General features: G+C 50.8%; 2 protein-coding genes across 2 annotated transcripts in view; one reads left to right on the top strand and one right to left on the bottom strand.

Moving 5' to 3' along the window:
* Window positions 1-12,593, bottom strand: part of LOC142417091 (caltrin-like protein 2) — a 156,443-nt gene that overhangs the window by 115,830 nt on the left and 28,020 nt on the right. The gene's annotated exons all lie outside the window — the stretch shown is intronic.
* On the top strand, window positions 2,114-10,699 carry BLCAP (BLCAP apoptosis inducing factor). The gene is made up of 2 exons (XM_075517132.1): window positions 2,114-2,379; window positions 9,013-10,699. Exon 2 carries the CDS (start codon window positions 9,109-9,111, stop codon window positions 9,370-9,372), a length of 264 nt encoding a protein of 87 aa, XP_075373247.1. The 5' UTR covers window positions 2,114-2,379; window positions 9,013-9,108; the 3' UTR covers window positions 9,373-10,699.

Genomic DNA, 12,593 nt, shown 5'->3' with positions numbered 1-12,593 from the left:
AAGCAGCTAAACGAAACACAAGGAAATCATTAGAAGAAATATTCCCCAGAATCAAAGCAAAGCACAGCCAGAGGTCCTATAAAAGCTTCCGCTTGAACAGAAAGACCATGAAAACCCTGTTGCCTCCTGTCCTGCACAGAACAGTCTGTTCCCGCTGGTCTAGGATTACCTTTCCCTTCCCTACCAGAGATGCCCTTCTCTTTGCAGCTCCTTATGGATCCACTCCACTGGATGGCTCCACACAGCCTGCAGAGCTGCCGAAATACGTGAGTTTGGGACGATCCCTCTCCGTCCCTGCTTGCTGAGAAGGACGCCACAGGGCTGGGAGCTCACACTGCTTCCAGCCACAGGACTGCTGCTGCAGCTCCACCAGCCAGGCTTCAAGTGCAAAACTGAGTTTCTTTACAGAAAACTAGAACTACAACCAAACGAAACCCACACGAGCGCGCAGCTCCCGCAGCAGCACAGGGGTGGGGGGACACGGCCAGGAGTCTCGGGCATGAGGGTCCACGTTGCAGTTTGCAAAAGGATTTGGAGACCTCAGGTTATTTCAGGTTAAGTCCAGGATAAATCCCACAGACTGCAGCCATCAGCATGCGCAGGAGCAGCTCAGAGAGCCCAGGGTCCCCCCAGCCCAGCTCCCCGGGCGAAGCCTGCGTGCCACGGGCATTAGGCGGGATCCGGCAAAGGCCCCCAAGCACCGAGGCCAGCACCCATGGATGCAGCTGGCTCCGCAAGCCAAACTAGCCAAAAATAGTGCAAGAAACACAGCACCGCTGCAAACCCGGCCGTCGCTTCTGCAGGAAGAAAGGTCCCTGTGCTGAGGATCATGAGGTCAGCCTGTGCCGGGGCCAGCTGGCAGCCGCCACGGGCAAAGGGTGCTGGCATTAGCCAGCTGGCATTAGCCAAAGGCTTTGGGGCCATTCCCATGGGGCGCAATAAAGCAGGAATTTAAACAGCCTGTAAAGAGGTCAGCCTGGAATAATGGCAGCGCGGGGGGAAACCATCCCGGGCTGGGTTCAAACCGGCTGGGCCATCGAGGGAGTCGGTCTTATCACATCCATCAAGTGCATGGGCCAGCCAAGCAGAAAACCCCGCAGGAAACACAGGGGCCCTGCAACCATGGCTGGGTGGGTTTCAAACGGCTGGGAAAATCCAAAATCTTAGTGTTTGGGGCTTTTTTCCTGGGCTGTTTCTCTCCCTTCCCTGCATGGCCTCCTTGGGAGCCCAGCCGGAGCGTGGCATGGCTGAGCTGTGCTTGGTAACCTGCTGCTGGGTGTCTGCAGAGAGAAGGGCTGGAGCTGGAGCGCTCACAGCAGCCTGGGCTTTGCTGCCAGCCCAGTGACGCTCGGCCGGAGAGCTGCCAGCAAGCGATGTCAAAAATAAAAGCGTTTAAGGGGAGAGGCCACAGAACCGTGTCTGCTCGACCTCTCTCTGAAGCATAGCACCAGGAAGGGTGCAGATGCCCACCCTACTGCAGGACGGAAAACTGGGGCCAAGTCACCCCCGAGAGCGCACTGCCACGCGTGACAAGGCAGCAGCGTGCAAGCAAGCCTAAAAATAGTACGCAACAGAACGCAACAAAGCACGGACTCGGCGTGCCACACAGTGCAAACACTGCGAGCACGTGAACAGCGTGCAGCGGTGTGCAAGGACGCGCGCCAACTGCACGCACAGAAAAGCCTGCAAACAGCGTGCAACCCCATGCAAGAAAGCATGCAAAAAGCAGGCCGCCCTGCAGAGAATCGCGCCAGCTGCAGGCAAACGCGCAGCGCCCTGCACCGTGCAAGGAGGCAGGCAAACAGCACGCCACGCGGGGCGAAGCGCAGAGCCTGCTAGCTGCGTGCAAGCCCCGCGCAATGCCACGCAAAACAAGCCTGCAAGAAGCATGCAAACAGTACTTGAAATTAAAAGAACACATAAATGCACATAATTTATTGAAAAGCACGGAAGCACTCAAAACACGCTAGGCCAGGCCCGCGCCCCGCCTGACCCTACCCCCGCGCAGGCGCATGGCCGCCCTCCCGCCGCGCAGGCGCACTGCCCCTCCGTCCGCCGCGCAGGCGCACTGCCCGCCCCGCGGGGCTGCCCGCGGCGCCGCCTGACGGAGCCGCGCTCCCCCCTCCGCCACCCCCGGCCGCCGCCGGAGCGCGGGCCCGCGGCGGAGCTGTGCGCGGCGGGGCCGGGCCGGGCCCGGGACAGGCGGGCGGCGGGCAGCCGCGGCGGGGCCCTGGTGGGACGGCGGCGCCTTGTCGGGGCGCGCAGGCGGCGGGCGTCCCCCGGGCGACGCGGCCGGCCTCTCCCTTCCCTCCTCAGGGCGCGGCGCGGACGGGCCCGCGGCGGCCCCGGGATGGCGGCGTGAGGCGGCGGCACCGCGCCGTGAGTACGGGCCGCGGGCGGGGTGGGAGGGGAGCGGGGCGGGGGAAGAGGAGCCCCCTTGAAGCGATCCGCATGCCGGCCGGCCTCGGCGCTGTCCGCGGGCAGGCGGGGGTGTGCCGGGGCGGGGGTGACAAGTCCCGGACCTGGGGGAGCGGGAGGAAGCGCTCGGGGGGTTTCCCGGTGCCGTGACGGCGGGAGAGCCGCGCTCTCGTAGCCGAGCGTGCGTGGGTTATAAAAGAGCCGGGTTCAGCCTACTGCGAGCCTGCTTAGAGCATTGCCAGCCTGACACGGACATAACAACACCGTATGCTTCCCCCAAGACTCTTTTTCCTCCCCTCTCTACCTCTGTTCTCAGTCAGGCACATCTCATAGCTCGCTCTAGCACCTTCCAAAAGCAAACCCAGGCCCGTTTCTCCCCGGAGCAAGACAACTCTCGATATCCTTTTGTCCACCACAGAACACGGCACTCCGCAGCGCTGCTGTCCCCGGCCAGGCACCCTCCCCCTGACCCCGTGGATGCTTTCAGCCAGTTGCAAAGCGAGTTTACAAGCCGTTCTGTTGTACGAATGTTGCTCGTTACATCCCGAACACGCAAGTGCAAGAGAAGATGAAATACAAAGCTGCATTTAAGATGCAGTCCACACACACTGAACTCTCCTGTACTTCATTACCCCTGTACTGAAACATTACAATTGATCTCACAAATACTGTCGTAGTGGAGGAACTTTTCCCTTTCCAACCTACATGTCATGACTCCCCAGAACCCCTTACCGATAGCGCATTTTTGCCTCTCTTTACCAAAGACACAGAAAACTGGCCTTTATCAGGCTGTATTCAGACTTCTGAAGCCTGTTGAAGGCACAAAAGGTAGAGAAGAGATCTAAATTAAAACTAAAAATAATTACGTTTTTCAGAGAACTTGGAATGGGCCTGGAATTCACGGTCTTTGGCAGTTAAACAAAGGCAGAGGGTGGGAATGAGGACCGCTGAGAATTAATAAATGAATAGTACAAATTAAATAGTACAAATGAAAGTAGTGATACTTCAGATGACAACTGTCAATGTTGACATCTCTTCCCACCACAGAGCTGGCTGACTTAAGGGTCTGCTCCTGCAATTTCCTGTGCAGAGAAACACTGATCATACTGCTGCCTTCCTGCTCACAGGTGGAAGCGTGTTGGTCCTGGTGCTGTGAGTGCACTGCACTACCTCTGGATACAGGCTAATCAATTCCCCAGTCAGTAACGAAGCTCAGAGAGCTGCTATGGAAGTGGTGAAGAGAGTGGCTCAACAGAGAGCCTCCGCTTTCCACAAAATGAGTCGCTTTGGCTTGTCTCTAGCTTGAGAAATCAGAACACTTCATAACCCCGAGGCTTGGTCAGTCAAGGATTTGCTGCTCTTTTGGAAACTGTTTCCAATTATGTTGCACATTTCTGAGACTACATCAAGTGTGCAAGGCATGAACTTACCAAAGACTGGGGTAAGGCCTTTGCCAAAAGACTCACTTTTTCCGGCTGAGTCATACCAGCAGATAAAGCTTTAAAAAATAGCAGCAAGGCCAAAAAAAACCCTGAAGAAGTTAAATCCCTGATACTGCAAATAGGTCTTAAAGTTTGAACAGTTATGGTTCTTGGGTTTTTTAAGAGAGAACGTTAGCATCTAGAAAGCTGGTCTGCTGTTGCTTTTCTTAGCTGAACTCCTCAAACTCGTCACTCGATAGCTCTTTCACCTCTTCCCCCCCAATGCTTTGGATATTGTGTATTTTTAGCAGCTGTTTTGGGTGCTACGTGGTATTTGAGAGTTGGTTTTGAACACATGCTGGCGGCATGCTGGCCCACACACATCAGTTCAAGTTACGTGGCTGTGACAGGGGTTTTGATCTAAACAATTTTAAGCAAACTGTACTACAGGTGAGCCTTATAGGTAAGAAACTCAGTGCAAGTCCCTGAGGCTTACTCTAAGTCTATGTGCACTGTGTAACTTGAGAGATTTTTATCTGGACAATGTGGCTTTTCATTCCCAAGCAGGAACTTTGGCTTCTGGGAAAGGGGGGGATTGGCACCACCACCCCCAATAAAAAGGTTACTCAGTCTTTTATTGCAGACCTTTTGGCTGCCAGCCTGGGTGACTTTCTGTAGCATCTGCTGGGGAAGTTCCTTGTGGACAGTGCTGGCTCAATAGCTGCCTTAGTAAGGTCTGAACAAGCTTACCTTTTAAGTGCTTAGTGAAAGCCAGCTGATTATTCTCCCCTGTCAGGGTAAATGGACTATTAAGGAATTAAGACATTCTTTAGAAAGGTACAGACTTGGTGCTGGCATACTGATGTATAAAACCTATGGTGTAGGAACACCTCTTGCCCTCTTAATTGCTGAATTAGCATGTAGAATATCAAGGAACAGCTTCCTAGCTCCTCAGATGGATTTATTCTAAAATGTGCCTGATCGATTGCAAAGCACTGCAGACTTGCGCTGTGCTACTCACTTTTGACTTGTCGTAATTAAAGTTTTGTTTCTGGCTGGGAAAGGTGTGCCGCTACCTTTGCGGTGGAATTCAAAAATCCTCCTCACAAACACGTGCCAGTAGGACCTACTGTTTTTGAATGGTCTTGGGACGGAAGATGACAGAAGGAAGGGCTATGGACGTGATGGAAGCAGATTAATAAGCATGTGGAAAAGTATTGGTGTTTGCTTGCTAATGAGGTGTGCAGGGAACTTCCCCAGGCTGCTCCTCTGCCTGCAGGAACTGGCAGGGAGGAGGCTCCAGCAGCATACGGGGATCAGACGGAGCCACCGAATGCTGACTGCGGGGAGAGCAGGGGGAGCATTGCCTGCTCTCTGCTCCTGAGGGGTCTGAAGCAAGTTCAAGTGGCTCCAAGAGCTGCGGAGGAGCGAGAGGAGGCAGTGGTGGTGTGATGAAAAGGAGCCGTCTGGTAAACATGAGTGGCCGCCAAGTCAGATGACTCAAGAAGGAGCACGAGAGCAGTCTTGAGGATAGCAGAACAGCAGGCTGGCTAAGGAAAGAGATGAGTCAGGCAGGGGAGAACCAGAGCAACTGGTTGAGGAAAAGCAGGATGTGGTTGTGAAACAGGGAGCTGGTAGAAATACTGTTGGGTGACAGGTTCTTATTTGCTCTGGGACATGGTAATCTTTAGCTTGGATCATGAGCGGACAAAGACAAGAAGGTAGGAATTTTTCATTTGCAAGTTTCACCTTGCTTGAGAATCGAGGCAAAGCTGAATATTGTTACAGCTTCAAGAAGGGACTGCCTATCCCAAGGAGAGCGATAGTTCCCTGCTCAGTAAAGAGCTGATAGCAGGAGCCGCTGTTTCTCTTCGATCAATAGCGTGGAAAGAGAACTCAGTCTCATTGCCAGGTGTATAAAGGAATTTCCAGTGAAGAGCTAGGAAGAGTATGTATCTTACTAGTGGAACGTCCCTTGAGGAAGATAGAGCTGCAGAAGTCTCTCATAGTAGGTACCTTATCTAGGATCAGCTGTGGGATACAGCAAAGGGTCTTCAACCTTTAACTGGTGGATAGCAAAGGGGCACATGAAAATACAAGCAAACTGACCTCAGATACAAGACTAACTGTTCAAATGTCTGTATTTCTTAGAAGGCCAAGAGGTTTGCAGATTGAAGGGCATTGGCATTGAAACTTCATAGTAAAAATAACCACTATTAAATGGTTCTTTATTCTGCAGAGTAGTTGCATTGATTGCTACAAGCAACTGGCTCTTCCAGGAAATACCAATATTTAAAAATGGGTAACTTGTTCCGAGATGGATTTGAGTTTGTAGGAAGTGTTTAGGTAATGCTTACATGCTTAGAATCAACTTGCTGTTTAGAGCATTATCGCTTAAGTCTTTGCCATGGTGAGCAGGCTAGACCGTGGAGTTAAATGCAGCTACGTCACAAATTATAATTATACTCAAACTGTAGTCAGTTGTAAAATTTGGGGGCTAAAGGCTCAATAGCAACATGTGGCCTTATTAAAGCTGAAAGATTTATGACATTAGTCCTGGAAGATTCTAGAGCTTTGTTCCAGCCTTGTGCTCTTCTGACAGACACATTATCTTAGGTTGTTCTTAATCCATTTCTTTACTCTAGAGACAGAAAGCCCAAAGCAATTGTCTGTAGGCACTTTAAAGCTTCAAGAAGGGGTGACCCAAAGACTGCAGCACATGTCCAGCTACAGATGTCAAGCTGATGTGATTTCAGGGCTGGATCTAGCACAAGTGTGACATAATGTTTATGCAGTGATTTGTACCGCTCAATGTTGGGAGCACTTGGGAGAGAAAGACTATAGGAAACTTCAAGGAAGGAATATTTCAGGAGGATTAAGGCAGCTGCAGATCATTGATTTGGTACAACTTTGTTGTATTCAATGCAATCTGAACTGAAGAGTTGAGTGGTGGGGTTTAATTACCTTTCTGTTCAAATATTTGTTGTTAAATCTTGTCTCCATTCTTCCCCTTGGGAAAAAGTAATCTAATACTTCTGCAGTACTTTTACTCCAGAAACATCTAAGCGATTCACAAAGGCTAGCAGACAGCATGTTTTGTTATGAAATAAGTAATCCTTATTTCCAGTTTATAGATGGGGGAAACAGGCTTGGGACTAGACTTGCCCTTAAAGATACGAGTGAGTGACCTGCATAAAACAGGACTAACATTGGGAGTTTTATTCCTTTCACTTGACTTTATCCATGTTGCAACATAAAATAACTTCTTCCTTATTCTTTGGCTGCCTAACTGCAGCTGAGTTTTACTAATTGAGCCCCAGCTGCCCTCTCTGCTGGAGAACACTCTCTTGCAGGAGCACAAGCACAACATACTTCCCCCAAATACTCTTAATATATTTCCCCTCATGGAGATTTTGGCCTGCATTCTCTCTCACTAACATTAAAATAGATCCTGCTGCTAAGAACACAGTGGATGGCAGTGTGCTTCCTGCTTCCTACAAGAGCCAGTTGGTTGGTACCTATGAGCTTATAGAGCTGTAAGACAAGTCTGACCTCAGTGTTTTTTTGGAAGAGAACCACATGTGGTTTTCTTTGGCTTTTCTGTGCAATCCCTCCTTCTCCCTCCCTTCACCAGGAGATCCCTTCTCCTGCCAACAGGAGCCAGAGGAATGTGCTGTTTGTTTACCTTCTCACTCCTTCATCCTACAAACCTTCCCACCCCCCAGTTGTAATCCTAACAGGCTCAGCTCAGCCCTTCATCCTTCTGACAGAGCACTGCTCAGCTGAGTATTTTCAGATAAAAGGATTGCTGCCAGAAGCCGTTCTGACCGGGGTCTGCTTAGTGGGGGCGAGGCCGTGGCATTCGGCAAGGCTGTCCTCTCGCCTGTCTTTCTGTGCCCTGGCTGGCAGCTGCTCTGTTCAGTGTTGCTGCATGTCATCGTGATGTGCTACAGGACAGCAGGGAAGAGCACGCTTCCCAAGCTCTTCGCTTTTCCAGCATTCCCCTGTATGGTTTTGCCTTTTTGCAGTAATAAGCTAGGAGTCTCGATGTACCCACTTCTCATAGTTTCCCTACTACAGGAACTGAAGGAAACCTTCCAGTTCTTTCCTCCCAAGAGTATTGGTATCTTCTAACCTGACCTGCTGTTGCTATCCCAGACTGCTAAACTCTATTCTTCTGTCCCCTTTCAACAGTCCTGGCTCTGTAAAAACACCTGTAAGGCATTTATTATTTTTAAAGCCATCTGAAATTCTTGGATGAAGATGTTTGAACTGCTTAGAAAGAAAAAAAACCCCATACGCTTAGTGTAGTTGATGTGGTTGCTAAAGGTAGAAGCTTATTTTCTGGACTTGTAGTGTGCTGCCATCCCTGGTTAGAGAAACCCTTAAAGCTCACTGTTTCCACAGGGTTTTATAATAATCCAAGTGAGGAAATCCTGTGTTTACAGCACTTATGAAAATTGCCATTTTGAGACTGTCCCCTCTTTGATTTATTCCCATACTTTGTCTTATCTGACTTCAGCTGATTGGCAAGGATTATAAATCCCTTAAGCAGGAGCTGTTCTCTCCTTTGTTTTGCAGCCCTAGACACTATCGGGCCTTTCCTGGGTAGCTACATGTATAGCTTGAATTTTATGCTGTCCTGCTGGAACACTTTATGATGGATCTGTGCCTGGGGAGGAAGCAGTTTGTGCACTTTACACTTTCTAGGCACTTCTTGCACTAACACTTCCTTAACACTTCTTTGTAGCACCTAATAGTTTACCCCTCAGTTGCATTTCTTTATACCATCACTCAAGTCTTTGAATGGTCTTGGATAAATACATGTGTAGGAAAGGCTGCAGCAGCTTGTTTTCCTGTTTTCCCCTCTCCCTTTCTGTTCCTGCGCTGTGCTAAAGAAAAGGGTCTCGCAACAGTGAGCCTGGTAAAAGCCTGAGGAACAGAGCACATAAGGGATATACTTCTACACCAGCAACAGATGATCATGTCCCCAGCTGAGAGGTTCAGAAGGGAGGAAAGTTTCCACCAGCTCCGAGACACACCAGAATTTAGTATTGGGAGTTCAAGCATCAGCATATGATGCTTGGAAGTAAATGAAGCTGTATGGGAAGAATGTCTGTTGATCTTTTTGCTGTGTTCCTCTGACAGTCTGACATTTTACCCCTCCCTACAGAACAGCCTGACTGCCTGCCCACCAGAGGAGTTGCTGGAGACTGTTCTGGAGCACATCTGATTGCTGCTGCCACAAGGCCCCAGCCAGCCGGCCACCATGTACTGCCTGCAGTGGTTGCTACCCGTCCTGCTCATACCCAAGCCCCTCAACCCAGCGTTGTGGTTCAGTCACTCAATGTTCATGGGCTTCTACCTGCTCAGTTTCCTCCTGGAACGGAAACCTTGCACGATTTGTGCCTTGGTCTTCCTGGCAGCTTTATTCCTCATCTGCTACAGCTGCTGGGGGAACTGCTTCCTGTATCACTGCACAGGATCCCAGTTGCCAGAATCAGCTCACGATCCCAGCATAGTGGGCACCTAGAAAACAATAATCTTCCAGTCTGCTGAGGGCTCTTGTTTTGCTTTTAAAAAGGGGGTGGGCTAGGGAGGAGGGAGGGGGTATTAGGCATGTGACTGGAGTAAAAACAGCCTGTTTCCTGTAACTTTGTGTGGACTAGAGTGGTACATTCCTCCCACTCTGCCTGTGAAATTCGACTTGTTTACTGTGTGAACTCCAGCAGCACCACCTGCTTTTTTAGAAGCAGAAATCTTTTTTTTTTTCCTTCCCGTATCACCGGGAACGGACACCAGCCCTCCTAACTGAGAAGTGGTGGAGGACCGAGCTGCTGGCCTCTGCCCAGCTGTTGCACGGTGGTGGAGTTGTGTGTCACTCACTTGTCTGCATTAGGCCATGGTGGTCTAACTCAGGGCTCTCGGCCCACTGGTTCTGCTCAAGTAGCTACAAGATTCTCTCCATCTTTCTCTTTGTGGGGAGCCAGCCTTCCCGCCTTGCTGATCAAGGGCAAGCTCGACAGCTCACAGATGCACTTGGCCCAAAGCTGCTGGAGCCAGAGGCAGTTGAGTCATCTCCTCCTGCTCAGCCTGCCAAAGAGATGGGTGCACTGCCGAAGTGCTCTCTGAACTACTTATGCTCCGAGATCATAGCCTGAAAGCCTCAGTTATGCTGCTGCTTTTATAAAGCCTCACAGGTAGTAGCAACTCTCTTCCCCTCCTCCTAGATTTCCAGGGTTGACCGAAGTATTGACTGTTGGGATAAAGAACTGGTATGCTGCAAGATGTGGGCTTCTGAAAGCCACTGTGAACCTCACCCTATAAAACTCATGCTGGCCCAAAAAGCCAGGTGTGAGCAGGGCAGGAGAGGACCCCGAGGTGGAGGCATGGCTTGAAGCAGTAAATGCTTCAGCCGTTTTCAGTGAATAGTGGTTTTGGGCCAGGGGTGACAGAAGGTGCTGGTGCTACTGACTGGGGAAGGGGGGAGGCTAGAGGAGCGCCTGGTGTCTCCATCTCCCCTGGCAGAAGGATGCCCAGAAGCCTAGGTGGTGGTGGGTCAGTCCTACGGGCACAGCTGTGCAGGGCTCCACGCTGCATAGGTTACTCTGTGCAGCCATGGCTCTTGGGGAGCCCAACCTGGGGCAGAGGTTTGTTTGTTAGAGGTTAACAAAATACTGTCTCTAAACTTTAAAGGGTTCCCTTTGCCATCTGTTCGTCTTCAGTCTCATGGTGGAGAGCAGCAGAAGTGGCTGTTGCTGTCCCGAGGAAGTTCAAGCTATGAGGTTGTGAAACTTCCAGAGTATTGTTTGTTCATTGCACAGCTGTTCAAAATGTTTAATAAAGCTTTATAAACTTTGGTCTATGGCCTCCTGCCCAGCATGATGCATTGGCTGTTCATTGCGGATGCCTTAGCCCAGCAATCATGTGTCTCTGTATTGTTCTGTTCCCAGCACAGTAACCCCAGAGAGTCTCCAGCAAGAGGCAGAGCCTCTGTGCCCTGTAGCTCCCAGTACTGACTCTTCTCATTAACTGTTCAACCTGACCGTGGGCAGACTGAGAACCATACTGGTGATTCCTAAGCAGACTCTTACACACAACACAGGAGGTTGCTTCTGGTTCTGTCTGCACTTACATGACAGATTTCCCCCTTTCCTTACCGCTTACAAAATTAAACCACAGAGCCGTGTCCTGAAAGCCGCTAATCCCCAACGCTGGCAGTAAAACTGTTACCTGCCAGGCGCCTATGTGCTGTAAGCCCATCCCACGCCACCACGTCTTTCCCGACCTGTCCTGCTGCGGGCAGAGACCGGGCTGCAATCCAACTGCCACGAGCCATGCAGGGGGAGATTCGGTTGTGTTGGCCCTTCCCCAGCTTTGGCCGTGACCCCGTGTAGTACCGGCGGGAGAAGGGGGACACACGCTGCAGCCAGACATGGGGCTATGGGATCCGGTGGCACCCAGGAGCACCTCGGGGAGTTAAAGGGCATAGAGGCTGTGCTGCTGGAGCTGAAACCGGCTTCCTCTACCCTTGCTCCGAAGCCCCGAAGACCAAGTTGTAAACACCGATATGCCCTGAACCCTTTCCATGTTTAAAAACAAGTGTGTGCCACATCACCGAGAATAGATATGACGGCTCTGTCACCTGTCAGGCTGAGGGAAATCCCAGTAGCCGTCATACCAGCTACAGCATAAAAAACAAATAGAAAGGAGAGAGGAAGGCCTCTCATTTGCAAGCTATGGCAAGACTGTTGTCGGCGCTCTGAGCAACTTTTAAGTTTAAATTTATTTAAGCTAATGCAGTCAGATCTTTTAAGAGTACTTTTTTGTTGCTAACTGGCCAAGTTGCGCTCTACAGCAATTTAAATAAGTCCTAGCCATGAAGCCAGACAGTCCTTTGGATGAGAGCAAGCCCTGGCTTTGTACATGGGGTTCAAGACGAGATGCAGCTGCAGGCCTTCCCTTCTACGAGACCCAACTTGGAGAAAAAAAGCACTTCAAAAGAGGGAGGCTGCTGGTGTAGCGACAGGAGAGATCTCTGCAAACTAATGTGTAAGAACCTACTTTTTACAGCCCTCCCACCCCAACCATAGTTAAAGAGCACTCTTTGATATGCACGCAGCCCTCAGCAGCACACTGTCTTCCCCTCTTTAGGGCACTGAGATATCATCTTCATTTTAAAGATAGAAAATTAAAGTAACTTCATCATGGTCAGACAGAAGCCTCAGGCGGAGTGAGGAACCCAACCAGGTCTCACATTCCATGCTAATGCCCTGCTTGTCCTTCTCTATAAAGAGACCATGAAAAACCAGCCTGCGACTGCAGAACAGGTCGAGCCCGATGGCTTTTGAAAAGCATCATCACAGCTTCCTGCTTGTGCACCGCAAATTGGACTGAGCCCATAGGGACGCAGCACCTGTGCTGTTGGGCAGACGTTTGCTGGCTACACGGCAGAAAGCCCAGCGGAGATGTTTTGCCCTGGTCTCAAAGAGCTTCTCCACCAGAAGAGCAGTGGGGTGGCTCTGTCCCCTGGTATCCCGGAGGCACCAAGGGGTCTGCGAGTGGGGACCGCGCCGGTGGGCAGGCACTCCAGGGGCATAGCTACACTAGTGACTCTGAAGGCAGTGGGGTTTAAAACACAACTGCTATGTTGTGCCAGGTCCCATGGAGCCTGGACACTGCCCGCGAGGGCTTTGGCGCAGAGCTAGTCTCATCACCTTGCTTTATTATAAAGCGTCCATCTGCCTGGTGCTC

The sequence above is a fragment of the Mycteria americana genome, chromosome 14 (assembly GCF_035582795.1).
Source record: "Mycteria americana isolate JAX WOST 10 ecotype Jacksonville Zoo and Gardens chromosome 14, USCA_MyAme_1.0, whole genome shotgun sequence".
NCBI lineage: Eukaryota > Metazoa > Chordata > Aves > Ciconiiformes > Ciconiidae > Mycteria > Mycteria americana.
Note: the sequence above shows the minus strand (reverse complement) of the source record. Positions and strands in the feature narration are given on the sequence as shown.